Source organism: Tenebrio molitor, chromosome 3 (genome assembly GCF_963966145.1).
Source record: "Tenebrio molitor chromosome 3, icTenMoli1.1, whole genome shotgun sequence".
NCBI classification, from domain to species: domain Eukaryota; kingdom Metazoa; phylum Arthropoda; class Insecta; order Coleoptera; family Tenebrionidae; genus Tenebrio; species Tenebrio molitor.
In genome coordinates, this window is record NC_091048.1 from 27,748,429 (window position 1) to 27,771,467 (window position 23,039).

The 23,039-nt window shown below is 42.7% G+C and overlaps 6 protein-coding genes across 10 annotated transcripts; 4 read left to right on the forward strand and 2 right to left on the reverse strand.

The window, feature by feature from the left end:
• Positions 1 to 1,855: 1,855 nt before the first annotated feature.
• On the forward strand, positions 1,856 to 5,670 carry LOC138127180 (serine/threonine-protein phosphatase 2A 65 kDa regulatory subunit A alpha isoform-like). 4 transcript variants are annotated; one of them, XM_069043051.1, is made up of 6 exons: positions 1,856 to 1,988; positions 2,060 to 2,227; positions 2,313 to 2,690; positions 2,739 to 3,039; positions 3,423 to 4,427; positions 5,246 to 5,670. In XM_069043051.1, the coding sequence occupies exons 2-6, from the start codon at positions 2,144 to 2,146 to the stop codon at positions 5,254 to 5,256; spliced, it is 1,779 nt and encodes a 592-aa protein (XP_068899152.1). In that variant the 5' UTR covers positions 1,856 to 1,988; positions 2,060 to 2,143; the 3' UTR covers positions 5,257 to 5,670. The 4 variants fall into 4 exon arrangements, with proteins under 4 accessions (XP_068899152.1, XP_068899154.1, XP_068899153.1 ...); XM_069043053.1 differs by having other exon boundaries at positions 1,871 to 1,988; positions 2,063 to 2,227; XM_069043052.1 differs by having other exon boundaries at positions 1,911 to 1,988; positions 2,035 to 2,227.
• Positions 5,473 to 7,071, reverse strand: Tsp33B (Tetraspanin 33B). 2 transcript variants are annotated; one of them, XR_011158139.1, is made up of 5 exons: positions 6,759 to 7,071; positions 6,413 to 6,706; positions 6,119 to 6,362; positions 5,923 to 6,046; positions 5,473 to 5,874 (listed from the first exon to the last, which is right to left on the reverse strand). XR_011158139.1 is itself a non-coding variant. In XM_069043056.1 (5 exons), exons 1-5 carry the CDS (start codon positions 7,025 to 7,027, stop codon positions 5,791 to 5,793), a joined length of 1,038 nt encoding a protein of 345 aa, XP_068899157.1. In that variant the 5' UTR covers positions 7,028 to 7,071; the 3' UTR covers positions 5,473 to 5,790. The 2 variants fall into 2 exon arrangements, 1 of the variants encoding a protein (XP_068899157.1); XM_069043056.1 differs by having other exon boundaries at positions 5,923 to 6,069.
• A 138-nt stretch (positions 7,072 to 7,209) lies between these two features.
• Positions 7,210 to 8,755, forward strand: LOC138127181 (rRNA methyltransferase 3, mitochondrial). Its single transcript, XM_069043055.1, has 3 exons — positions 7,210 to 7,802; positions 7,853 to 8,100; positions 8,148 to 8,755. The coding sequence occupies exons 1-3, from the start codon at positions 7,399 to 7,401 to the stop codon at positions 8,735 to 8,737; spliced, it is 1,242 nt and encodes a 413-aa protein (XP_068899156.1). The 5' UTR covers positions 7,210 to 7,398; the 3' UTR covers positions 8,738 to 8,755.
• A 5,883-nt stretch (positions 8,756 to 14,638) lies between these two features.
• LOC138126611 (uncharacterized) lies at positions 14,639 to 15,434 on the forward strand. The gene is made up of 3 exons (XM_069042406.1): positions 14,639 to 15,002; positions 15,058 to 15,248; positions 15,285 to 15,434. The coding sequence occupies exons 1-3, from the start codon at positions 14,954 to 14,956 to the stop codon at positions 15,432 to 15,434; spliced, it is 390 nt and encodes a 129-aa protein (XP_068898507.1). The 5' UTR covers positions 14,639 to 14,953.
• A 1,074-nt stretch (positions 15,435 to 16,508) lies between these two features.
• Positions 16,509 to 18,188, reverse strand: rogdi (rogdi atypical leucine zipper). The gene is made up of 7 exons (XM_069043097.1): positions 17,942 to 18,188; positions 17,816 to 17,887; positions 17,635 to 17,769; positions 17,425 to 17,585; positions 17,256 to 17,376; positions 16,996 to 17,205; positions 16,509 to 16,940 (listed from the first exon to the last, which is right to left on the reverse strand). The coding sequence occupies exons 1-7, from the start codon at positions 17,975 to 17,977 to the stop codon at positions 16,872 to 16,874; spliced, it is 804 nt and encodes a 267-aa protein (XP_068899198.1). The 5' UTR covers positions 17,978 to 18,188; the 3' UTR covers positions 16,509 to 16,871.
• A 2,675-nt stretch (positions 18,189 to 20,863) lies between these two features.
• On the forward strand, positions 20,864 to 22,069 carry TpnC73F (Troponin C at 73F). Its single transcript, XM_069043101.1, has 5 exons — positions 20,864 to 20,997; positions 21,049 to 21,076; positions 21,391 to 21,534; positions 21,583 to 21,834; positions 21,882 to 22,069. Exons 1-5 carry the CDS (start codon positions 20,995 to 20,997, stop codon positions 21,911 to 21,913), a joined length of 459 nt encoding a protein of 152 aa, XP_068899202.1. The 5' UTR covers positions 20,864 to 20,994; the 3' UTR covers positions 21,914 to 22,069.
• Positions 22,070 to 23,039: the final 970 nt, after the last annotated feature.

Sequence of the window (23,039 nt, forward strand, 5' to 3'; positions counted from 1 at the left end):
CTCGTGGAATTACAAATTTATCGATTTACAAAAAGAAATAAAAAAAGGTTAAGTGTTGTAGACACCGTTTTCTAGAACGTATTCAAAGACTAGAAAAGACCAGGACGATCTAGATTTTTTTTGGAGTGGTACTGAAGAAAAAAATAATGAATGTATATTTTTTTAAATACTTTCTATCGTCCATTTTTAGCAGGACATTGCAAACATCCACACGGCAGACCTTACATTATCTGTTAATTAATTTTCTGCTAGTTAATAGGTATTATTTACAATCAATTAAAACATTATTTTCCTCACTGGACCATTAAAGTTGGCGCTGGAACTGAAGCCGTAGGTCTTTTTGAATCGATACACTTATTTGTGGCATCCGATCAAATCACGTTACAAAATGCTATCAGTGGAGTTAAACGAAAAGCCCGTTTGTGCTTAGAATATTTTCACCATATGTTGTAACATTGTTTAATAAAATAAACATTACCATTGTAATTTTTCTCTTAATCCTTCGAATCCTTAATTCGCCATTTTCTATTTACTATTGTCATTAAATGTGACGTTTGTCGCGATAGTTCAAAACTAGACATGCCTTTACAGTTCCAGCGCCATCTTTAATAACAAATTCAATGGATCGCACGGTACAAGAGTACTATTGCGAGCACGAAATTTCGGACAGACTTGACGTTTGACTGATATAAGATGTGAAATAGGCTTTAGGTGCTAGACCTCACATGTCATTTTGACAAACTGCATTCTTCAATCCAGAAAAGTTGCAAATGCTTAGACCTGATTTTCCGATCCGAAACCTGAACAGCCTTGTATTAAACTTTGGAAATCAATAACTAAAGTGTAAAACAATTGTGCATAATAGTGACAGTTTATTTTGAAGTTCAGTCAAAATTAATTATTATGACATTTATGACAATAAAGCTTAAACTAGACATGACATAAATTGCTGCCCAAAATTCCGTGCTCCCCACTGTACCTACTCACTCTAAGGGATTTATAGAACTAATAATAGGTAATAATAATGGTAATAATGAATTACTCTTCTACAAACTCAATTCATTCAATCAAAATAGTTTCTTAAAAGATTATTTTCTAGTCAGCGATCATGGTCAACGACAAATTTATCGATTCCCAAAAAGAAGTATAAAAAATGTAAACCGCTTCTATCGAATTAATTCAGAGTCGAAAAAAGTAAAGTCAAGGATTTTTTATTAGAATTGGACTAAGGTCGAAGATAAAGTAATAAATGTATGCATATTTTGGTTTTATAATATTATATTGCAACAGGATATTGTAACTTTTATGAAATAAAGGTGTGTAATATATGCAACACAATATACACGCTCACCTTTTCCATTATGGCATGTTGGTCACGTGCCAAACGACGTAAAGTTTAAGGATATAGATAGTTTGCCCAGCGAGAGATTGGTTGACATGAAAATCACTAAATTCTACGTAGAGAAAGTAATACCTAGCGCACGTAAAATTTGAAATATATCCTTCAAGCAGTAACATTTTTGCCCTGAAATTATGTTCTAATTAATGTATTCTAGTGCATTTTGTAGCGTCGAGTTACAAGCCCACAATTTAAAATCTCCCAATCTCCGCTGGACGAAGTATAGTAGTGGAGACAATTATTGTTTTTCTTTTTCTGGTCGCATATGCAACCATCAAAACAGTTGTTATCATTCCAAAATATATGCAATTTGTCATACAGTTTTGCGTTTTTCGCGAATGTTTTTTGTTCAATGCTAGTATTTGGTCGATAATGTTTTGTGTACACACAAAAGGTGTTGTTAATTGAGTAGAATGAAGTTTTTCATTTGCGAGCACATGTTTTTGTGTGGTAATTTGAAAATGGCGCCGGAAGTGGCAAGGTTGCCGCTTGCGTCGATCGCGGCGCCCTCTCGAAAATGTAATAAAAATCGCGCAGGGTAACTCGTCAAAGGTGGTATTTGTGGCGTTTGACAACGAATTTAAAATTTGTAAGTTGTTTACGATATGCAAAAAGGTGTCCAACCGGTCGACCAGCCCCCATTTCATTGAATAATTTCAGTAGGTGTGTGACAGTGACTGTATTTACAAAATAATAAAGACGACGGTATCGGCGATTTCAACCTCAACCGGACTCGGGTCTACAATGGCAGCCAGCGACTCAGCGGGCGACGATTCCTTGTATCCCATCGCCGTCCTGATCGACGAGCTGAAGAACGAGGATGTCCAGGTGAGCAACCCCACATCCGTTACGCCCCATCGCGATCTCCGCCGAAAATGACATCATCCACCATTCTCGCGTGATTAATCCGCAGTTACGGCTCAACTCCATCAAGAAGCTGTCGACGATAGCCCTGGCGCTGGGCGTGGAGCGCACGAGGTCCGAGCTGATCCCCTTCCTGACCGAGACCATCTACGACGAGGATGAGGTGCTGCTGGCCCTCGCCGAGCAGCTGGGCACCTTCATCACCCTGGTCGGCGGGCCCGAGTACGCTTACTGCCTGCTGCCGCCGCTCGAGAGCCTCGCGACCGTCGAGGAGACGGTCGTCAGGGACAAGGCCGTCGAGTCGCTGCGCGCGGTGGCGCAGCAGCACAGCCCTGCAGACCTGGAGAACCACTTCGTGCCTCTGGTCCAAAGGCTGTCGGCGGGCGACTGGTTCACTTCGAGGACGTCCGCGTGCGGTCTCTTTTCCGTAAGTGCCCCCTTCCCAATCGGGACTCCTCTATTAAAAAGCTTCCAGGTGTGCTACCCCCGTGTCTCCACCCAAATGAAGGCCGACCTCCGATCCCACTTCCGCGCGTTGTGTCAAGATGACACGCCGATGGTGCGCCGCGCCGCCTCCACCAAACTCGGCGAGTTGGCCCAAGTCGTGGAGCTGGAGTATCTCAAGACCGACTTGATACCGATGTTTCTGAGTCTGACCCAGGACGAACAGGACTCTGTGCGGCTCCTCGCGGTAGAGGCGTGCGTTAGCTTCGCATCTCTCTTCCCACAGGAGGACATCGAGATGTTCGTCATGCCGACAGTCAGGAATTGCACCGGTGAGGGCGCCACTGTAGACGCCCCCCCCCCTAAATATAGCAATAAAATGAAATTGAAATTTATCGAGTCGTTAGGGCGAACGGCTGCATTAAATTTTATTAGAAGCGCTCCGAAAAAATATAATTTCTTTGGTAGACATTTTCGCCGAATTAAATGCAAATCAAGCAACAACACATTTGTGGTTGAATTTGCAGCGGAAAATTTTATTTCCGTTACGTTACACACTTAATGTGTACGAGGTCACCTAATGAATTTTTTTGTTGCGCATGTACAACAAAAACAACCTTGCTGCGTATTTCTTTGATAACTTTGCGATTAAATTATTTTACCGTGTGCGAAAAATGGAAAGATTTGTTTTTATTTTGTTGTTTTGTTGCACCAGGTGACACTTCGTGGAGGGTGCGTTACATGGTGGCGGACAAATTCACCGACCTCCAGAAGGCGGTCGGTCCTGATATTACGCGTACAGACCTGGTCCCCGCCTTCCAGAACCTGCTGAAGGACACGGAGGCGGAGGTGCGAGCCGCCGCCGCCAACAAAGTGAAAGACTTCTGCCAGAACCTGGACAAGACCCACCAGGAGAGCATAATAATGAACAACATCCTCCCCTGCGTGAAAGAACTGGTGGCCGACCCCAACCAGCACGTGAAATCCGCCTTGGCCTCGGTGATCATGGGCCTGAGCCCCATCCTGGGCCGCCACAACACCATCGAGCACCTCCTCCCGTTGTTCCTCACCCAGCTGAAGGACGAGTGTCCCGAGGTCAGACTCAACATCATCTCGAACCTGGACTGCGTGAACGAGGTGATCGGCATCCAGCAGCTGTCGCAATCGCTGTTGCCGGCGATCGTCGAGTTGGCCGAAGACTCGAAATGGCGCGTCCGTTCGGCAATCATCGAGTACATGCCGCTGCTGGCCGGTCAGCTCGGAAGGGAGTTCTTCGACGAGAAGCTGAACGCTCTGTGCATGACGTGGCTGATGGATCACGTGTTCGCCATAAGGGAGGCGGCCACGCTCAACTTGCGGAAGTTGGTGGACCAATTCGGGGCGGAGTGGGCGGAGACGACCATCATACCCAAGGTGTTGGCGATGTCGCGCGACCAGAATTATCTATACAGGATGACTTGTCTTTTCTGCATCAACGTCCTGGCGGAGGCTTGCGGTAGCGACATCACGACGAGGTTGCTCTTGCCGACGGTGTTGAGCATGGCGAACGACAAAGTCGCCAATGTCAGGTTTAACGTGGCGAAGACGTTGCAGAAGGTGGCGCCGCAGCTCGACCAGGCCGTCATTCAGCCCCAGGTCAAGCCAGTTCTCGAAAAACTCACAATAGATAACGATATTGACGTTAAGTATTCGGCGTCCGAAGCCATCGCCGGTATTGCTGGTAAGTAAGCGTGTGTTTTGTACGCGGTCCGCTGCGTTTGCCACCCCTTCTAACAGGTTTTTGTTTATAATGGTGAAACTCGCAAGGAAAGTTACCTACTGCACTCCTGGAATGACAAGGGTTTGTAAATCGAAATTTAAAATAAATATTGTTCATCAAAACATTACAAAGACATCGTATATTATAAAACGTATTTTTTTTGTGTTTCTAAAATTAAAAAAACAACTCATTTGTATGAAAACAAACGATATGATGACGAAAAGCGAGATTACATGTTTTTCTAGAATGTGAAAATGAATTTTTTTCCAGTTTCATATAATTTTTTGCGCCACCTCTTTTAGTTTAGATGAGAGAGAAAAACTAACAAAGTCCCGTGATTTCTGTCCTTGAATATGTGTATATGAAGGTGTGCACTACAAAATATCAAAACAATCGACCTATGTTCCGGGGGTGCTGTAAAATAACCTGCCTTGTCAGTTGAGCGGGCTCCGCGGCTTCGGTGTTTTGTACGCGGTCCGTTGAGACTTCGAAGGTGCTTCTAACAATTTTTTTGTTGACGGTACTCAATTGAATCACGGTTCCAGAGCTTTGATATTGATGGTGTGTTTTGTATCCGGTCCGCCCGAGTGCTAAAGATGCAGTTGTACTATATTTCGTAATATTTGATAGTATTTTCACATTTTTATAATATGCTCTGGCACGATTTCAAATTCTTTCCGATAGGAAGAGGGTTTTATTTTCGATTTTGCCAGCGCGTAAACTGTTAGAAGTACGAAATAGCAGTAAGAGTGAAACCTTTTTATTGTTTTTCCTTTCAGCATTAGGTTGAGAAGGAGGAAGTGTCTACACACGAGCTGAATATACAAGTAAGAATCTGAAAAATTATACATATTATTATAATAAATTAATAATCTCGTAGATTGTAATATTATATATTTGTTGTGCTCCATATGATTTAAAAAATGTGTAATATAGCGTCTTTAGAGCAAATAGTATGAAAATTGTTCGGTATTCTGTCATCTTGTTTTATTTTCCTTTTTATACATTTTTAGAACGATTACTGTCTTGTACTATAAGTAATAGAATTGTCTCAGATTCGTAATTGCGATTTTTAGTTTTATTACTAGTATTATAAGGAACGATCGGATTCTCAAGAGAACACCCGAGCTCGAATTTAGTTTTACTTCTTTTTGTATTAATACTAAGCAATTTAATGAAAAAATAAACAATTTCTTAAACTAAACCAGAACTTTTGTCCCAGTGGAGCACAAGACCTGTCTTGTTTCAGTAAGATTTCTTCAGCTTATGTATACACTCTTAATCACATAATGTATATATATAAAATAAATCTAATAGTTCGCCGCTAGTTGTCGTGATTGTCGAGCAACCGATTCTCCTCGTCCGGGGTCCGAGGGGCGTCGCTTTTCCGCCGCCTCCGCACCGGGTACTGAAACGTCAATTAACAGGCGTGTTTTGACACGTGATCTCGTCATACCATAATGTCCCCGAGCGTTTTCCCCCTGTTGTAGCCGCAGTCTCCCCGCCCGAAAATCCATCCGGGGGCGACGCCCTCAGGGTCGTTCAAGATGGCCGCGTTCCGGCAGGACGTGTACAGTATCCTGACAACCAAAAAGATGAGCAGCTAGAAAAGCGCGCTATGGTCATTTTTCCTGGTGCGAAGGGTGGATTACCTGCACGATGCAGTTGACCACGACCAGGAGGATGAAGGTGCTGAGGGCGCTCTTAATCGGCACTTTGAGCTTGCCGAGGCAGCCCTCGGTGTTGAGCGAGTCGGCCACGAGGGAGGGCTGGTCGGCCCAGACGTGGTGGGAGCGCGCCTGCTGCAAGGGGTCGTGCAGGCACTGCATGGGGAAGGACACGCGGCAGCAGCTCCAAGGAGTCACCGGCAGCAGCCACGTGCCGTTCTCGCGGAACCTGCAACGGTCAACTCATCATCATATTATTAAACTTGGAGGTTTATTCACTGTTTAACCGATTCTGATTTTACGTTGACGTGGTACTTGTCCAGCCACGCTACCTCGTGCCATTCCTTGTAGGTGTGCGCGCCGCAGCACTGCAGGTCGTACTGGATCCGGTCGATGCTCACCTTCCACACCTCGTCCTTCAAGTACTTGCTCATGCCGATGTAGAACGAGTGCCCCATGGCGCGGATCACGTGCTTGTACACCTTCTTCGTCAGCCGCGCCAGTATTATCAAGTACGCCATTATGTAGAAGGAGACGCAAATCCAGGCGAACACCAAGCTGCGAGTGCTCTTCCTGAAACCACAGCCCAGTTATTCAGCACTCGCTGTTACCGTCAGGACAGTACTTGTACGCCTGTCTCAGACACTTCAGCCTGATTTTCAAGCCGAACAAGAAGCAACAAACATTGTTAAAACCACAAATACCGATCACCGCGAACACGTAGCTGATCTCTGCGCGTTCCGAGTAAAGCACCGGCGCCACCGAAACGTAGATGTAGATCGACATACTTAACATAACTACCCCCGTTAGTACTTGGATCATGTTTAAAACTAAGAATATTATGCTTAAAATGTCACGTTGGGATTTGGTCAGTTTAAACACCCCAACGGCCATAACAGGGTGGAGTGACGTTGACAAACATGACAGAGAACTACGGTCAACGACCTGATCCTTCAAGTAAATTTGTGTCTCCTGCAACGTCAAATTTGTCCCAATTTGATTTTATTTCTGAAAAACATTTTGAACCGAGATGTAGCGGCCATTTTAAAAAAGAGGAGGCCCCCTGGTGGTGGAGTATGAAACTACAAACTGCATGTTTATTTAAAAAGATTTTGTTCGAATTTAGCGTAAAAGATGTTCTTGTGGAAATACGAGACGCATTTGTAGGAGCTGGTGCACGATTTTCGAAAATCTAGCTGTGTTGTGTTAATTGTGATTTGGTATTTGAAGTGTCAAATTTGGCCAGACTTAACCTCACTTTCGTGATGGCCGGTGGCCTAAATAATTTGTTACGAAGCGCGTTGCGGACTAATTTGGTGGTGCAGCAAGTGCGATTTTATCCGCGATGGAGTCACCGCAGGCCCGTGAAAGTGCACACACCTGAGGAGTACGAAAAGCTGGAGAAGAAGTCTCAGAGTAAAGGGGGTGCGGAAACGGTGTTTGACAAATATGGGGGCCTCAAAACAACCTGGAATAAACCCAAGGAAGAGGAAGAGGGCACCGATAAGCCGATCAAGTACAAAATCAAGTCGAAAAAGGTCGGGAAATCGTTGGTCGCGACGTATCAAAAAAGTGAGGTTAAGTCGAACCCGGACATGCTGGAGACTGTAATCGACGGCGAGGGGAATTTTGTTTATTCGAAGATGAAAGACAACGATCAGCGAGTGGGGTACGTTTGGTTCTTGCGAAGTAGAGTTTTTTGTAATGTGGGGTTTAAAGGACGATACTGACCGAAATTAAGTCAAACAAAGAAAAAGATAAGAAGGATTTGATTTTGTTGGAGGGTAAGCGGCTCATCAGAGACGCGTTGCAATCGGGATGCCACTTGAAGTACATTTTGTTCAGCCGCAAATCCGAGGTAGACTTTGTCAAGCCGTTTTTGCCGAAAGTGGGGGCCCAGCTGTACAAAATGCCCTACAGAGAGATCCAGATGTGGTCGGAGCTCACCACAACCCCGGGCATAATGGGTACGTCGACTCGCCCCGCGTCGTTCCCTCTAACCCGTCCCTTGCAGGTATCTTCAAGAAACCGGACGTCGACAGCTTCAGGCCGCCGGAAGCCCTCCCGTTCACCGTGATCTGCGACAACATCCGCGAGCCAGGTAACCTAGGTACGATTCTAAGAATATGCGCGGCGGTGGGGTGCGACCGCGTCATCCTAACCAAAGGCTGCGTCAATCTGTGGGACAGCAAAGTGTTGCGGGGCGCAGTCGGGGCGCACTTTAAACTCCGAATCAGTAAAGATTTCGAGTGGGACCAGATCGAGGAGGCGATCGCCGAGGACGCGAATTTTTTCATAGCCGATAACAAAATCGTTTCCGATTCCGACGAGGGGGGTAGGGACTTGGCCGAGGTGTTGGAGCAGATTCCGGTCTTCCCGTACCACGGTCTCGATTTTAACGCGTCCAAACACGTGGTTTTGATAGTAGGGGGCGAGACTCACGGTGTCAGCAGAAGTTCGTACGAGTTGGCGCTCAAAAGTAACGGAGCTAGGGTCAACATCCCGCTCAGCAACGACGTCGACAGCTTGAACGTGGGGGCCGCGCTGGGAGTGATCGCTTTCGAAGTGAAAAAACAATTAGTAGACAGATCTACTTGTGGATAAATAAATTTATTGATAGTTGGACGTCTACATTGATTTCTTCCCATATTTGAGTTTCTCGCTTTTGCACACCACAGGTTCGAGGACGATGTAGGTCTTCCGACGGATCAGCAGTCTGTCAGCGTCTGAGGACTTGGAAGTTGCGTGGTGAGGTGTCAATTTCCTGCAAGACGAATTCCGAAAATTGTGCGTCACGATCGGGACGTACCTTTTTCGCAGGGGGAAAGTCTGGTGTCGCGTTCCTAAGTCCATGCTCTTGCTTTCGGGTTTGATGTTTTTGAAGGTTTTTGGCGTGCTGCCGATGGGCGGTAAGCGCGAAAAAGGCGTAAAAATGTCATCTCTCGCGGCCCTGTTCCAAGACATTTAACACGGGTGTCTCGACGACCATTTCTGGGTTTAAACTGTCCCCGATATCTCGCACAAGGACGTCTAAATAATTCAATATGCGCGACAAACACCACAGATCACACCATCAATAAACCAGCGGGGGATCAATAAAAGTCGCGTTCTCGTTGTGCTGGTGGGAGTAGAAGTTGCGAAATTCGGGAGTGAGAGTTTTTCTTTGTAGCTGTTTATCATCTAAATGTAAGTATGAAGCGTGGAGGAGTTTTTAAGTGGACGAAGAGAGGAAGAAGTTGTAGAAGTTTTTATCAAATGTGGTTGGGAGGGAAATGGTGGATGCGCCGGGCAAACGGAGCAAATAGATACATTTTAGCCCCCATAAAAATATATGATTTACTAAACCAAGAGAAAGTATTGCGTGGGAACAGTAACAGGAAAAAAAATTTAATTCAGTTCAATCTGTACGTCAAGAGTCCTTGATCTATTAAACTTTGTTTGCTCCAAGATCGATTGTATGTATAACCTTGTAAAGAAGAATTTATTTGTAGATTTATAATTGAAAACAATTTCAATAGGATTTTTTAAATCTGAGATTTATTCTGGAAGTGGAAAATAAAAAGTACGTTTTTAGTATAGGCAGTTTGTACAGTTTTCTTGAATAGAGGAAAAGTAGTTACACAATCGTTTTGTGTAAGAAGAGTAAAATAAAAACTCTTGATAAACTGGGAGACACTTTGGTTTCACAGTAAGCTTTATCATATCGACAACGAAGGAATTGAATGAGATCTACGAGGAATTAAAAAAAATGTTATTTAACTTTGTAGTTTTTTACAAGTGGGAAGATTACGCGCACGAACGTTGCGGCTGTTGTGACACCACGGATAAAAAAGTGCTTTATATTTGTGTAGCAAATTAAGAAAATACTAATAAAAATAAGAAATGAAATGTTTTATTTCTCGCTGTAAATACTTGGGGGTAGATTCACGAAACTTTGCAAATTTGCAAATCGTTATCGAAACGGCAAATACAATGCTTCAACAATGTCAGTTGTCATGGTTTTGAATTTACAATGCCTTATCGAGCCTTACCGAGTTTCGTGAATCTTCCCTTTAGAAGATTTGTACGGCTGGACAATGGACGAAATCTTCGCAGAGGTGGTACCACTTCCAATTAATACTATTAGAAAGGCCTCTTCAGAACACTTTGTTTCTTTAAGCATTTTGTCTTGTTTTTAAGGTACTGTTACATTTAAAAAAATGCAAGTTTTGTCAATGTTTCGATCTCCGTGCGCACGACGTTTTCCGCCAAAAATAATAATAATCCGAATTGAGAGGGGCGAAACTATAAAAGACGGGAGAGAGTGCGGGGAGGGGCTTTTTGTCTTTGGTGAGAGAGGTCAGATCGGTGCGGGGCTGAAACGGCGAGAAAAGGGTGTGGAGACGTCGAGGGTCTGAAGAGGGTGAGGCTGGAAGAAGAGTCCAGGAAGTCCAAACCCAGACGCCGAGGAGCGGATTTACGGATCACCGACGGAAGGTTCGTGAAGAACCAAACGCCGGAGTGCGGAGTCAAATTCCACGCCTGGATTTCGTCGTCTGCCGTGGGCCCGAGAAAGTCCAGGTCTCCAGAGACGTCGACCGCCTCGTGACGATCAAGGCCAGGGTGAGTTATCGGTCTGCTGGTGACCTCGCCTGCAAACGGCCGGTCAGGCCGATAACAGTTTTTTTTTTGTAAGAGTTCTTGTTTATTTTATTTCTTTATTTTTTGTGTCCTCGTCCGCCGCGCGACTTCCTTTTCTATTTCGAATTTAGCTTTTTTTTTTTGGGAAACGAGGTGAGGCCCGAGGGAACGGCCCCGCCGATCGTGGGCGGCGTAGAAGAATAGCGTCGAGGACGATATCGGGCTTCACGTTCGGCTCTCCCCTTTTTTTTAATTTAGTTTTTGAAATCAATTTATTTTTCGAGAGTTTTTCCTTTTTTTTGTCGCGGCGAGGGCACAACCCTTCATTTTTGTGCATAATTATTGAGTGTGAGAAACGTTTTTGTTGTCAAATAATCAAATTTGTACGTGTGCTGAACTGAGTGAAAATATATTCATTTCGTTTAAACCACTCGGAGTTTACTTTCTTCCGATTATCACCACCCACCCCCACATTTAGGTTGTACTCTCGAGCAGTCTCCAGTGCATCTCGACCCGAAGTCTGTTAAATCGTTATTTTGGGAAAATTTCCCCATCAGGGAAAATAAATAACGTAACAGTACCTATACTTTAAAATGAACATTTTTCAAAGATTTTACCCTGTTTTGAATTTTGTACTGGTAGGCTCCTTCAGCACACACCATTTTTTTATCAAATCTACCCCGTTTTTCAAAGTACCTTTGTTAAAAGTTAAAATTTGCTTTTTGCCCTGTTTTTCTATTGGGCCACTTCAGCACATATGATGAATATGAATACTTAATCTCTTTTCTTTCTTTTCTTAGTTGAGTTCTGGGGTTGAGCGATTGCTACAAATAAAATAGATATGCATATAAATGTTTTCTCACCTCAAGCCCAAATAATGATTTAAAATACCCACACACTCTTCTTTTGAATGTTTACTCGGAAATATTAACTTAATGTCTTCGTCCTCCCCATCTTCCTGTATAATTTTTAATGCGGCATCACAGGCCAATTTATCGTGGAAAACAAATGAACCCATTAACGGGAATTTAAGGGAAGTCTTATTGTGAAACACAATAACACCTAAGTCAGGGAAAATTCCTGGGCCTGAGCCTTTTTGGAATTCAACGTTATGAAATTGCACCAAAGCAGCCGCCATTGCTTTCTTGATTACTCTATTAATGCTTCGTATCTGCTGCACTTGCCGATACGTTTCTGATAGATACTCAAAAGAAGCGCATTGAAAAGAGGAATCCAGCGGTGTATAATTCATTGTCATATTATGTTTAATAAGGGAGCTACGGCCGTTTAAACGTTTTTTCCGGGTGCAAATTTGATAGAAGGTAGGGGTTCATGGTTTTTTCTAAAAAAATTGTTTGTGGCCGATTCGAACGAAATTGCGGTGAGTTATTGTATAGGATGAGTTGAAGTCAGGCATAGGGAAAGTTCCGGCCATAGACCCCATTTGTTGGTGTGGGAGCCAAAAATATGAGTTTTTTTGGTTTTTTGTGAATTTCTCGTAAACGAAAAAAGCGAGGTAAAATTCTTTCGACTCAAAAGAAGCGCATTGAAAAGAGGAATCCAGTGGTGTATAATTCATTGTCATATTATGTTTAATAAGGGAGCTACGGCCGTTTAAACGTTTTTTCCGGGTGCAAATTTGATAGAAGGTAGGGGTTCATGTTTTTTTCTAAAAAATTGTTTGTGGCCGATTCGAACGAAATTGCGGTGAGTTATTGTATAGGATGAGTTGAAGTCAGGCATAGGGAAAGTTCCGTCCATAGACCCCATTTGTTGGTGTGGGAGCCAAAAATATGAGTTTTTTTGGTTTTTTGTGAATTTCTCGTTAACGAAAAAAGAGAGGTAAAATTTTTTCGACTCGAAAGAAGCGCATTGAAAAGAGGAATCCAGTGGTGTATAATTCATTGTCATATTATGTTTAATAAGGGAGCTACGGCCGTTTAAACGTTTTTTCCGGGTGCAAATTTGATAGAAGGTAGGGGTTCATGGTTTTTTCTATAAAAATTTTTGTGGGCGATTCGAACGAAATTGCGGTGAGTTATTGTATTGGATGAGTTGAAGTCAGGCATAGGGAAAGTTCCGGCCATAGACCCCATTTGTTGGTGTGGGCGCCAAAAATAGGCAAAAATATGGGTTTTTTTGGTGTTTTGTGAATTTCTCGTAAACGAAAAAAGCGAGGTAAAATTTTTTCGACTCGAAAGAAGCGCATTGAAAAGAGGAATCCAGCCGTGTATAATTCATTGTCATATTATGTTTAGTTAGGGAGCTACGGCCGTTTAAACGTTTTTTCCGGGTGCAAATTTGATAGAAGGTAGGGGTTCATGTTTTTTTCTAAAAAAAATTTTGTGGCCGATTCGAACGAAATTGCGGTGAGTTATTGTATAGGATGAGTTGAAGTCAGGCATAGGGAAAGTTCCGGCCATAGACCCCATTTGTTGGTGTGGGAGCCAAAAATATGAGTTTTTTTGTTTTTTTGTGAATTTCTCGTAAACGAAAAAAGCGAGGTAAAATTCTTTCGACTCAAAAGAAGCGCATTGAAAAGAGGAATCCAGCGGTGTATAATTCATTGTCATATTATGTTTAATAAGGGAGCTACGGCCGTTTAAACGTTTTTTCCGGGTGCAAATTTGATAGAAGGTTCATGGTTTTTTCGAAAAAATTGTTTGTGGCCGATTCGAACGAAATTGCGGTGAGTTATTGTATAGGATGAGTTGAAGTCTGGCATAGGGAAAGTTCCGGCCATAGACCCCATTTGTTGGTGTGGGAGCCAAAAATATGAGTTTTTTTGGTTTTTTGTGAATTTCTCGTAAACGAAAAAAGCGAGGTAAAATTCTTTCGACTCAAAAGAAGCGCATTGAAAAGAGGAATCCAGTGGTGTATAATTCATTGTCATATTATGTTTAATAAGGGAGCTACGGCCGTTTAAACGTTTTTTCCGGGTGCAAATTTGATAGAAGGTAGGGGTTCATGTTTTTTTCTAAAAAATTGTTTGTGGCCGATTCGAACGAAATTGCGGTGAGTTATTGTATAGGATGAGTTGAAGTCAGGCATAGGGAAAGTTCCGTCCATAGACCCCATTTGTTGGTGTGGGAGCCAAAAATAGGCACAAATATGAGTTTTTTTGTTTTTTTTGTGAATTTCTCGTTAACGAAAAAAGAGAGGTAAAATTTTTTCGACTCGAAAGAAGCGCATTGAAAAGAGGAATCCAGTGGTGTATAATTCATTGTCATATTATGTTTAATAAGGGAGCTACGGCCGTTTAAATGTTTTTTCCGGGTGCAAATTTGATAGAAGGTTCATGGTTTTTTCGAAAAAATTGTTTGTGGCCGATTCGAACGAAATTGCGGTGAGTTGTTGTATAGGATGAGTTGAAGTGATGTATAATTCATTGTCATATTATGTTTAATAAGGGAGCTACGGCCGTTTAAACGTTTTTTCCGGGTGCAAATTTGATAGAAGGTAGGGGTTCATGGTTTTTTCTATAAAAATTTTTGTGGGCGATTCGAACGAAATTGCGGTGAGTTATTGTATTGGATGAGTTGAAGTCAGGCATAGGGAAAGTTCCGGCCATAGACCCCATTTGTTGGTGTGGGAGCCAAAAATATGAGTTTTTTTGTTTTTTTGTGAATTTCTCGTAAACGAAAAAAGCGAGGTAAAATTCTTTCGACTCAAAAGAAGCGCATTGAAAAGAGGAATCCAGCGGTGTATAATTCATTGTCATATTATGTTTAATAAGGGAGCTACGGCCGTTTAAACGTTTTTTCCGGGTGCAAATTTGATAGAAGGGTTCATGGTTTTTTCGAAAAAATTGTTTGTGGCCGATTCGAACGAAATTGCGGTGAGTTATTGTATAGGATGAGTCGAAGTCAGGCATAGGGAAAGTTGCGGTGAGTTGTTGTATAGGATGAGTTGAAGTCAGGCATAGGGAAAGTTCCGGCCATAGACCCCATTTGTTGCTGTGGGAGCGACATTATTGTTTTATTTCACTTTGGTATGTTTAATATTCATGATAATGCCTAGAAGACTTAAAGACCTGTTATTGAGACTCCAGTCGAACTGTAATTGGATCAAAATGGTCCAATTCGGTCGAATTAACATAACAATTTATTATTTATTATCACAAAATGGCGCAAGCTTCGACGTATTTCAGTAAGTTTCTGTCTAACGGTAGTATAGTATCAAACCAAGACTTGATCCCTCATGCCTCGCCTAGAGTACCTAGACTACACTCAGATTACCCAAATGAAAGGTATTTCTCTTCTCTTGTCTTTATTTCATTCAAATAGCTAAATTACAAATTTTAGACGACCCTCTGTGGTACATAAAAAAACTGTCGATCGACTTCACGTTCCACAAATTCGTAAAACGAGTCAATCTTTACGTGTTGATCTACAACGTAACACTGTTCCTCGTGCAAGTGTGTTGCATCCTCTACAGCCCCAACAGGAAAACTATGATCGCCAACTACGGCCCCATGATGGGCATCATCCTATTCGTAAGGACCTCAACGCTCTACCAACTCCATTTTCAGATACTTTGCGAAATGTTCACCTCCAGGATGTGCGAGAGCGCCATCAAGTCGCAACTCGACGAACTCCACTCCATATCTTGGTCCTTCGCGAATGTCGAGCCGACCGTCATTTTGGGCGAATCTAGACCGCTGTTCGTCTTCGCCTTCTAGAAAGTGAAGAACATTTGTGGTTGTTATTTTTAGACCGCTCAAACCTTTGACGCCGCCGCGAGCTTGCCGTGGCACTTATGGGACTCAAAAAACAGAAAGATTTTGCTCATTTTGATGGCAAATTCCGTCCACGCCGTATATTTAAATCTGCCCAAATTTGGACGCGTGGATTACGGCTCCATAGTAGACGTAAGTCACGAGATAAAGTGGTCCGGACTCGCAGTTGACCAATTTTTTCAGTTCATTCAAACACTGTACTCGATTACGACTGTTTTGTACCAACCAATGACGTGGAAATAGAATAGACGGAGCGTAAGATACACCGCTTTGATTCCCACCTGTACATTTTTGCCCTTACCAAGATGGCCACCGATTGTATTGCTGGTTGCTATTGCGAAAGTTTTATAATGATGGGGATAACAAAATACAATAAAAAGATACATTAAATAAAAACGGTCAAAAGCCAAATCAATTTATCGATGTTTAAAAAGTACAACCTTTGTTAAATAGTAGTAAATTTAACGAATTTGTGTGTAAATTGGGATTTTTTTGGCATGAGTGGGCCAGTTTAAAATGCGAGTGAAACGAGCGTTTTAAAGGCCCACGAGTGCCAAAAAAGACCCAATTTACACACGAACGAATTGAATACAACGTTTTTTGAAGTCTAATTTTGGTATAACTAAAAATTATTTGTTTGATTAATATAAAATAAGTTAGAGGGTAAAGTAGCAAAAACAACATTACCGATCCTTGTAATGATATTATCTATAGAAGGATTATTGTTCTTTTTTCCAATTTATAAAAACAACAGATACGATACCTCCGCAACCCGCGCAACTGCCACATAAATGTTACGCAAATAAAGAACAGATTTGCTATTATTGCTGCATAACTTGCCCTTACTTATAATGTTGCATATAGGAATCAACGCCTTATATGGTGATGCTCCGTCTATTCAATTTCCACGTCACTGGTTCCAACTGAGGGATCAGAATTTTTAGGTTAGTCGATTTTGACGTGCGATGCGATCAGTTCAGGGTGTCGCCGCTGGCGCTGCTCGTGTCAAAGATGGTGAACATTAAACAAGACTTTATTGCTTTCAACAATTACAATAATACAAGTGTCAAGTCTGAAGTGCAAACTGGAATTATTGTCTTATAAAACTAGAAACTACACTTACAACAGTCATAACAAAGAGTACAAGCGACGACTCCGCCCAACTCCTCCGGTCTTCGGAATTTGGAGGAGCAAAAGAAATACTTGAAAAACGAAACAGTTAAAAAAAATAAATACATATATTATGTAGTTAACGTTCTAGAATAATAATTAGATCCATAATACGCCCAGGTGGGTCCTATATACAAGTATCAATTAAAATTGACAATATCAATACTATCTACAATTTTGTTGGAATTTCTACTAACGATAGCGGTGAGATTATAATTGGCTAGGACTAGACGGACGCGACCCGACTGTGAAATCCTTATACTGGGAAAAAACACAGATCTGTAAAAAAAAAACAATCAAAGATTGCCAATTGCTGTTATCTATCAAGTGGGACCTTATCTTTAAGTTGCTGGCACAACTGTAAGCCGACTGTGAAAAAAACGAGAACCTCGTTCAGCCAAGGCACGGAGCTCTCGGCGTGGGTGGAATCGTACTTCATGGTCCCGTGGTTGTTCGTCAATTGATAAATGGCAAATATCAATTTGTGGCTCTGAATGTAGAAGCTAATCGCCAGATCTTCGCTTAGGTTTGGGTTGAGAGATTTCTGCAAAGTCACAACAGTTGAGGCGTTGTTGTGAAAAACGCGACTTTTACCATATTCAGGCTTCTCATTAGGTCGTCCATCGCCCGCTTCCTCGGGACTATCAGACTGGTGCGGCCCCTCTGCAAGCTGCCCAGGATGTTGCCCAGCATGTGCAACACCTCGTCCGACGATCTGCAAGACAACGGGTTTTAGCATGTCGCGACAAGTCAAGTGACTCACTTGAATTTGTAGTTCTTGCCCACGTCGTCGATGTGATTTATGGCCTGCTGGAGGTGGTTGGCGGCGTCCTGCACCTGCTGCAGCTTCCAGGGGCAGTCGTTCTGTATGGTGGTACGGACGATCGTCGTGTTCGTCTGCCGCGTCACTTTGAAATTAATATCCTTGAACAAAGTGGGTCAGGAAGCGGACAAGTCGACACACGAGACTTACGGCGTGCGTAATACTGTCTCCGGTCAGCGTGACCACGCATTTCACTTGGTCCGACGGCACGGACAGCACGAATTTGTCCTGTTTGTTGGAGTTGTCGTGGCCGTACAGGCGCACCGGGAAGCGGGTGGCGCACTCCTGCAACTCGCGCTTAGTACACCTCCGGGCTCGACCGATAACTTACCGTGAGGATCTGGTGGATCTGTTCGAGTCCCTTGTGCACCTCTTGGTGCAGCACCCATTCAAATTCCTTTTGCTTTAAGAGAAACGCTAACATAACCTCACTTTTCACAATTGATTGAGTTATTACCAGATTTAGGGCCTCCTCCTTTTCGCAATCTACCATAGCTGGACCGCGTCGTAAACTTATTGGAATTCACCGATTTAGGACCGCACCGTCTCCTGCAAAACCTAACACAATTTGACAAGTGTGACATTTGGGGGTGGCGCGGGCATGCGCGCCGCCGCCAAGTTTAAAAGAGGAATCCCGATCACAATTGGACCTGATTGAGGTCAATTAACTGAATTAGCGAGTCGGAGCCTTGAAAACCGATAAATAAATTCTGTTGAGAAAATTTAAAACTTGAATTGTTTGACAACAGTGACATTTGTGGTGGCGGTGCAGAAGTTGTGCTGCCAAAATCTAAATCATACGAGTGCAAAGAATATTAATAATTATTGAAATTAGCGAGTTGGGTCATTGAAACAGAATAAACTTTATTGTTGGTCGAGCAAATTTGAACCAGTGACAAAATCCACTTGACAAGTTAGTGTGACATTTGATGGTGACAGTCGCATGCGCACTGGTGCCAAATTCAAAACAGGAATTCCATTTTCAGCTGTAATTACTAATTAGGATCAATTATCCAAATTAGCCAATAATTGGGATTAATTATGTGAATTGAAGTGTTTTGGAATGCAATACACCAATAGAATTGGTAGTCGAGTAAATCTGAGACGGGATGAAAATTACTTGACAAGTGTGACATTTGTGTTGGCGTTGCAAAGCGCAAAATTCTAAATTGGGGACCCAAATTTAATTCAACTTTATTGGTGTTAATTATTTACATTACCAAGTTAAAACCTTGAAAACCAATACTTAAATTGAGTTAGTCGAGCGAGTTTATTATTATTGGAAACAAGATCGAACACCACTTGACAAGTGTGACATTTGTAATGGTGCCCGTTTCGTAGTCAAAGTTTAAATTCACTGAAGGATAATTTTTGTTAATTATGTATTTAAATTAGCCAGTCGGGAGTCTCGAAATTGAAGAAATAAGATGAATATGATGTTATTTAAGCAAATTTGGAGCTGGGACAAAAATTGCTTGACGAGTGCGACATTTACTGCGACTGTCGATTCGTACCAAAAATCTCAATTTCAACTGAACGTAATTGAAATTAATTATTTGAATTAGCCAGTTGGGACATGAAAACCAATAAATAAACAGAATTATTAGTGGAGTAGGATCAAACTCACTTGACAGTCGAGTAAATTTGAGTTGGAATCAAATGTACTTGACAAGTGTAATACTTGTAATGGTGCTTGCATTTAACTGGGCGCAGAATTCAAATTAATTGATGAGTAATCTGTGTTGATTATCTAAATCAGCCAGTTGAAACAAGAAACCCAATAAATAAACCGAATTGTTGTGGACAAGATTTGGACCAGAACCAAATTTACTTGACAGGTTGTGACATTTGTGATGGCGCTACAATGGCACCGACGCCCATGACCGACGCCAAATTATAAATCTCAATTTTTAATTAATTGTAATTGCTAGTCGAGTAAATTTAAGCCTGGACCTGGACGAAAATTCCGTAACAAACTGTGACATTTGTGGGGGCGCTGCAGAGGGTGTTAATTATTTACGTTAGCAAGTTGAGATCTTGAAAAGTAGTAAATAAATTGATTTTTTGGGACCAGGACCGACACTGCTTGACAAGTGTGACATTTGTAATGGTGCTCACGTACGCACCAGGCGCAAAATTCAAAGCAATTGAAGGGTAATTTATCTTAATCATTTAAATCAGCGAGTTGGGAACCTTGAAATCGAATAAATAAGATGAATTGTTGCTTGAACGAATTTGAAACTGGGACCAAAACTGCTTGAGAAATGTGGCTGGCACAAATACGTATCAGGAATCCCAATTTCAATTGGGCGTAATTAGAATTAATTATCTAAATCGGCCAGTTGGAACATGAAAACCAATAAATAAACCGAATTATTAGCGGAGCAGATTTGGACCAAACTCACTTGACAGATTATGACATTTGTGGTGGCGCTGCGATCGCACCGACGCCAAATTCCAAATCAGGAGTCTCAATTTGAATCGAGTGTAATCGAGATTAATTACGTGAACTAGAAAGTTATGAGATCACACGAATAAACTGAACCGCTAGTCGAATAAATCTGAGTCGACAGCAAAACTGCTTGACAAGTGTGACAGTTGTGGTGGCGCTCGCGTCGATTTGGGGCCCCAATGGAAACTTGCCCCATTGAAATCTGTCAGGACTCGGGTTGAGGCAATTAAGCGGCGAATCATCGCTCGAGTTGCTCCGAGGCCGCCCCATTGATAAAAGACAGAGATCTGTCATGTCTTCAGGGTGAGAAACGAGGCGCACCTGTTGTTGTTCCGCACCTGCGATAAATTACAAACGCGTTGGACGTTCGTTGCACCGATGCTCGCTCCGCAAACAATGCCGCTGCCAAATTTCACTTTTAATTGCGCCCCACCCGCACAATAATTTCGTCGATCGCGGCTAGAGTTTCGTGGGGATCTGGAAAAGGACGAGCGAAAGAAATACGGCGCGCCAGATGTGCGAAGACAAGTCTATTTCGGGGCGGATGTGGAAGAGTGAACGACACGGGGCGTGGGAGCGCTCCGAATATTTCCAAACGTTATAAATACAACCGATCGCCGATTGTTTATGTGATAAGCGCACCGCAGGCCCGGTGCCCATTCCAGGCCCCGACTATTTTCATTTTCTTGTTTATTTAGTGCGAGGCGTGATCGAGCTCCCGGTTTCTGCATCCGAGCAAGACGCCCAGAGGCCGCGCGGCTGCTCTGGAGGACGCCGCCGCGCGACCAGCAACCGCTGCATTTGCTTCAACTGAACGTCTAAAAATACGAACGGGTTGCTCGATTTTGCTGCCGTTTTCTCGCCGCCGCTGATTGGTAGGAGGATGCTCGAGTGTGGGCCGAAATGTACTCCGCAAAAGACTTGAAAGACCAGGGGGACGGGGAAACGCTAGAAATCCACTATAACTCTAAAATAATAACCAGATTAACAGTCCGGGAACCATCTAGTTCTTGTCAGGCTCTTGGTCCAGACGCAAGCCCACTCATACCCACTCAGACATGGTACTTGTCCATTCGTGCGCACCTTCCGATTAATCTTTTTCTCTATTTTAGGATGAACTTCCTCCGGAACAGATCGCCGGTAAGTACACAAAAAACTCCCTCGCTCGCTTAACAAACTCCGCGATCCATCCGACAACGCCAAAATTGGAGGCGTCGTGACGTTCGCGATGCACTCCCAACAGGTGCAACCTATTTAAAAATGTCTCCACCCACAACGCAAGAAAATGATAATTCGGTCGTCGCGTCTGTATAAATACTGGCGCGACGACATCACGTGGAATTTTCCAAACAATAACAAGTGACAGTCCAATCTGGAAAATCGCTTTTTCGCCACCGCGTTCTATTCTTGCGCGCCTCCATATACGTACAAGAGCGTTATTAATGATTGTCCAGTCCTGCGCAAGGCTTTCGAAGCCTTCGACAACCAGAAGTCGGGCAGCATCCCCACCGACATGGTCTCCGACATCCTCCGCCTCATGGGGCAGCCCTTCGACAAGAAAATCCTGGAGGAGCTGATCGAGGAGGTCGACGCCGACAGTGAGTACCGTAGAAAGTGGTGCGCGCCGTTTCAACCCCAAATTGCAGAGTCTGGCCGGCTGGAGTTCGAGGAGTTCGTCACGCTCGCGGCTAAGTTCATAGTGGAGGAGGACGACGAGGCCATGCAAAAGGAGCTGAAGGAGGCGTTCAGGTTGTACGACAAGGAGGGCAACGGATACATCCCCACCACTTGTCTTCGCGAGATCTTGAGGGAGCTGGACGACCAGCTCACGGACAAGGAGTTGGACATGATGATCGAGGAAATCGACACTGATGGCTCGGGAACCGTCGATTTTGATGGTGAGTGGAGGCGAGGTCAATCCAGAGGGTCACTGTGACTGTTTCAGAGTTCATGGAGATGATGACTGGGGAGGTTTAGGCGAGCGGCAAACATTGTACTCGTTATACAGTGCATTTTATTGTTTAAAAAGAAAACAAACAGGTAGATGTGTAAATACATACCAGTTTTGGCTATTTTGATTAGTGTGAAGAAATTTTGTTAACAAAAAACTTTTTAATAAAAAAATACAAACAGCCTGGCTATATTTTACTCGATTTTTAACCTTTTTAGATAGCAATCCAAGAAAATTGAAAATATTACAAGAGTTTTTGAAGTTAGATAACCCGATATACTTGTGCTCGTCGCCATCTTGTCGCGTCCATGATGGGCCGCTGGTAGAGTACGTTTAGGTTAAGAAGTACATGGGCGGTTCCATGATTTACGTGCTAACCAATTAGCCTGGACACCACCTGACATGTACTTTTCACTTTGAGCACGTATTACATTTCCCTAGTGTTAGTGTTAATATTTGTAACGGTACTCTAATTATGCAAATTTCGGAACTACAAGTGAGCAAATAAAATAATTAGTATGTATCGAATACATAATTTTAATTTTTAGATAACGCGGTCGGATGCCCTCGGATTAGCAACAGTCGAGTTCATCGGAGGAAGTTTTTCAATCCAAATCCAAATGTCCGTTAGATTATTACGCATTTCCATTTTTTTGGGAAGGATCAAAAGAAACATTTGAAATGATGATGCGTTTTTTACCAAGATCAACCAGATAAGGGAAACGTAATAAAAAAACGTTAAAATTTAGAATATTCGGCAAACGCAAAGAGATCTGTCTGCTATTTATTGTGATTTTGAATGTCTTTTGTTTTTAAAGAGCACGAAAATGTTATTTACATGAAACTGAATGTACAGTGTAAAATTGGAAAGTGAGAGATCACAGGAAAATATACTTAGAGGAGCAGTTTGTAATAATTATAATTTAAAATATGGACAACCAGTATTTACATAATAGATATCTACTCAAAGACTATAATGTGAACGAAACGTTACATAAGATTATACTTTATTTTAATTACAATATATTTTTAGTTATTTAACAAATAAACGTATTGACTTGTCGTTGTTACATCTGCACCATTTAAAGCTTTCGATTTGGCACAGCAGCACAAAACAAGCGCTTGTTGACCCTACGCCGGCCAACACTCTTG

What these genes read in the sequence shown, in the direction of transcription:
- LOC138127181 (XM_069043055.1), top strand. Translation starts at nt 7,399, where the DNA reads ATGGCCGGTGGCCTAAATAATTTGTTACGAAGCGCGTTGCGGACTAAT. An exon ending in GACAACGATCAGCGAGTGGG is followed by an intron (nt 7,803 to 7,852) that starts GTACGTTTGGTT and finishes TGGGGTTTAAAG; the next exon opens with GACGATACTGACCGAAATTA. An exon ending in CACAACCCCGGGCATAATGG is followed by an intron (nt 8,101 to 8,147) that starts GTACGTCGACTC and finishes CGTCCCTTGCAG; the next exon opens with GTATCTTCAAGAAACCGGAC.
- Tsp33B (XM_069043056.1), bottom strand. Translation starts at nt 7,027, where the DNA reads ATGGCCGTTGGGGTGTTTAAACTGACCAAATCCCAACGTGACATTTTA. An exon ending in TGTCTGAGACAGGCGTACAA is followed by an intron (nt 6,707 to 6,758) that starts GTACTGTCCTGA and finishes CTGTGGTTTCAG; the next exon opens with GAAGAGCACTCGCAGCTTGG. An exon ending in AAACGCTCGGGGACATTATG is followed by an intron (nt 5,875 to 5,922) that starts GTATGACGAGAT and finishes TTGACGTTTCAG; the next exon opens with TACCCGGTGCGGAGGCGGCG.
- TpnC73F (XM_069043101.1), top strand. An exon ending in TCCTCCGGAACAGATCGCCG is followed by an intron (nt 21,077 to 21,390) that starts GTAAGTACACAA and finishes ATGATTGTCCAG; the next exon opens with TCCTGCGCAAGGCTTTCGAA. An exon ending in GGGAACCGTCGATTTTGATG is followed by an intron (nt 21,835 to 21,881) that starts GTGAGTGGAGGC and finishes TGACTGTTTCAG; the next exon opens with AGTTCATGGAGATGATGACT.
- LOC138126611 (XM_069042406.1), top strand. Translation starts at nt 14,954, where the DNA reads ATGCCTCGCCTAGAGTACCTAGACTACACTCAGATTACCCAAATGAAA. An exon ending in TCAGATTACCCAAATGAAAG is followed by an intron (nt 15,003 to 15,057) that starts GTATTTCTCTTC and finishes TACAAATTTTAG; the next exon opens with ACGACCCTCTGTGGTACATA. An exon ending in TGATGGGCATCATCCTATTC is followed by an intron (nt 15,249 to 15,284) that starts GTAAGGACCTCA and finishes CTCCATTTTCAG; the next exon opens with ATACTTTGCGAAATGTTCAC.
- LOC138127180 (XM_069043051.1), top strand. Translation starts at nt 2,144, where the DNA reads ATGGCAGCCAGCGACTCAGCGGGCGACGATTCCTTGTATCCCATCGCC. An exon ending in TGAAGAACGAGGATGTCCAG is followed by an intron (nt 2,228 to 2,312) that starts GTGAGCAACCCC and finishes ATTAATCCGCAG; the next exon opens with TTACGGCTCAACTCCATCAA. An exon ending in CCGCGTGCGGTCTCTTTTCC is followed by an intron (nt 2,691 to 2,738) that starts GTAAGTGCCCCC and finishes AAAAGCTTCCAG; the next exon opens with GTGTGCTACCCCCGTGTCTC.
- rogdi (XM_069043097.1), bottom strand. Translation starts at nt 17,977, where the DNA reads ATGGTAGATTGCGAAAAGGAGGAGGCCCTAAATCTG. An exon ending in GGCAAGAACTACAAATTCAA is followed by an intron (nt 17,377 to 17,424) that starts GTGAGTCACTTG and finishes GTTGTCTTGCAG; the next exon opens with ATCGTCGGACGAGGTGTTGC. An exon ending in TAATGAGAAGCCTGAATATG is followed by an intron (nt 17,206 to 17,255) that starts GTAAAAGTCGCG and finishes GTGACTTTGCAG; the next exon opens with AAATCTCTCAACCCAAACCT.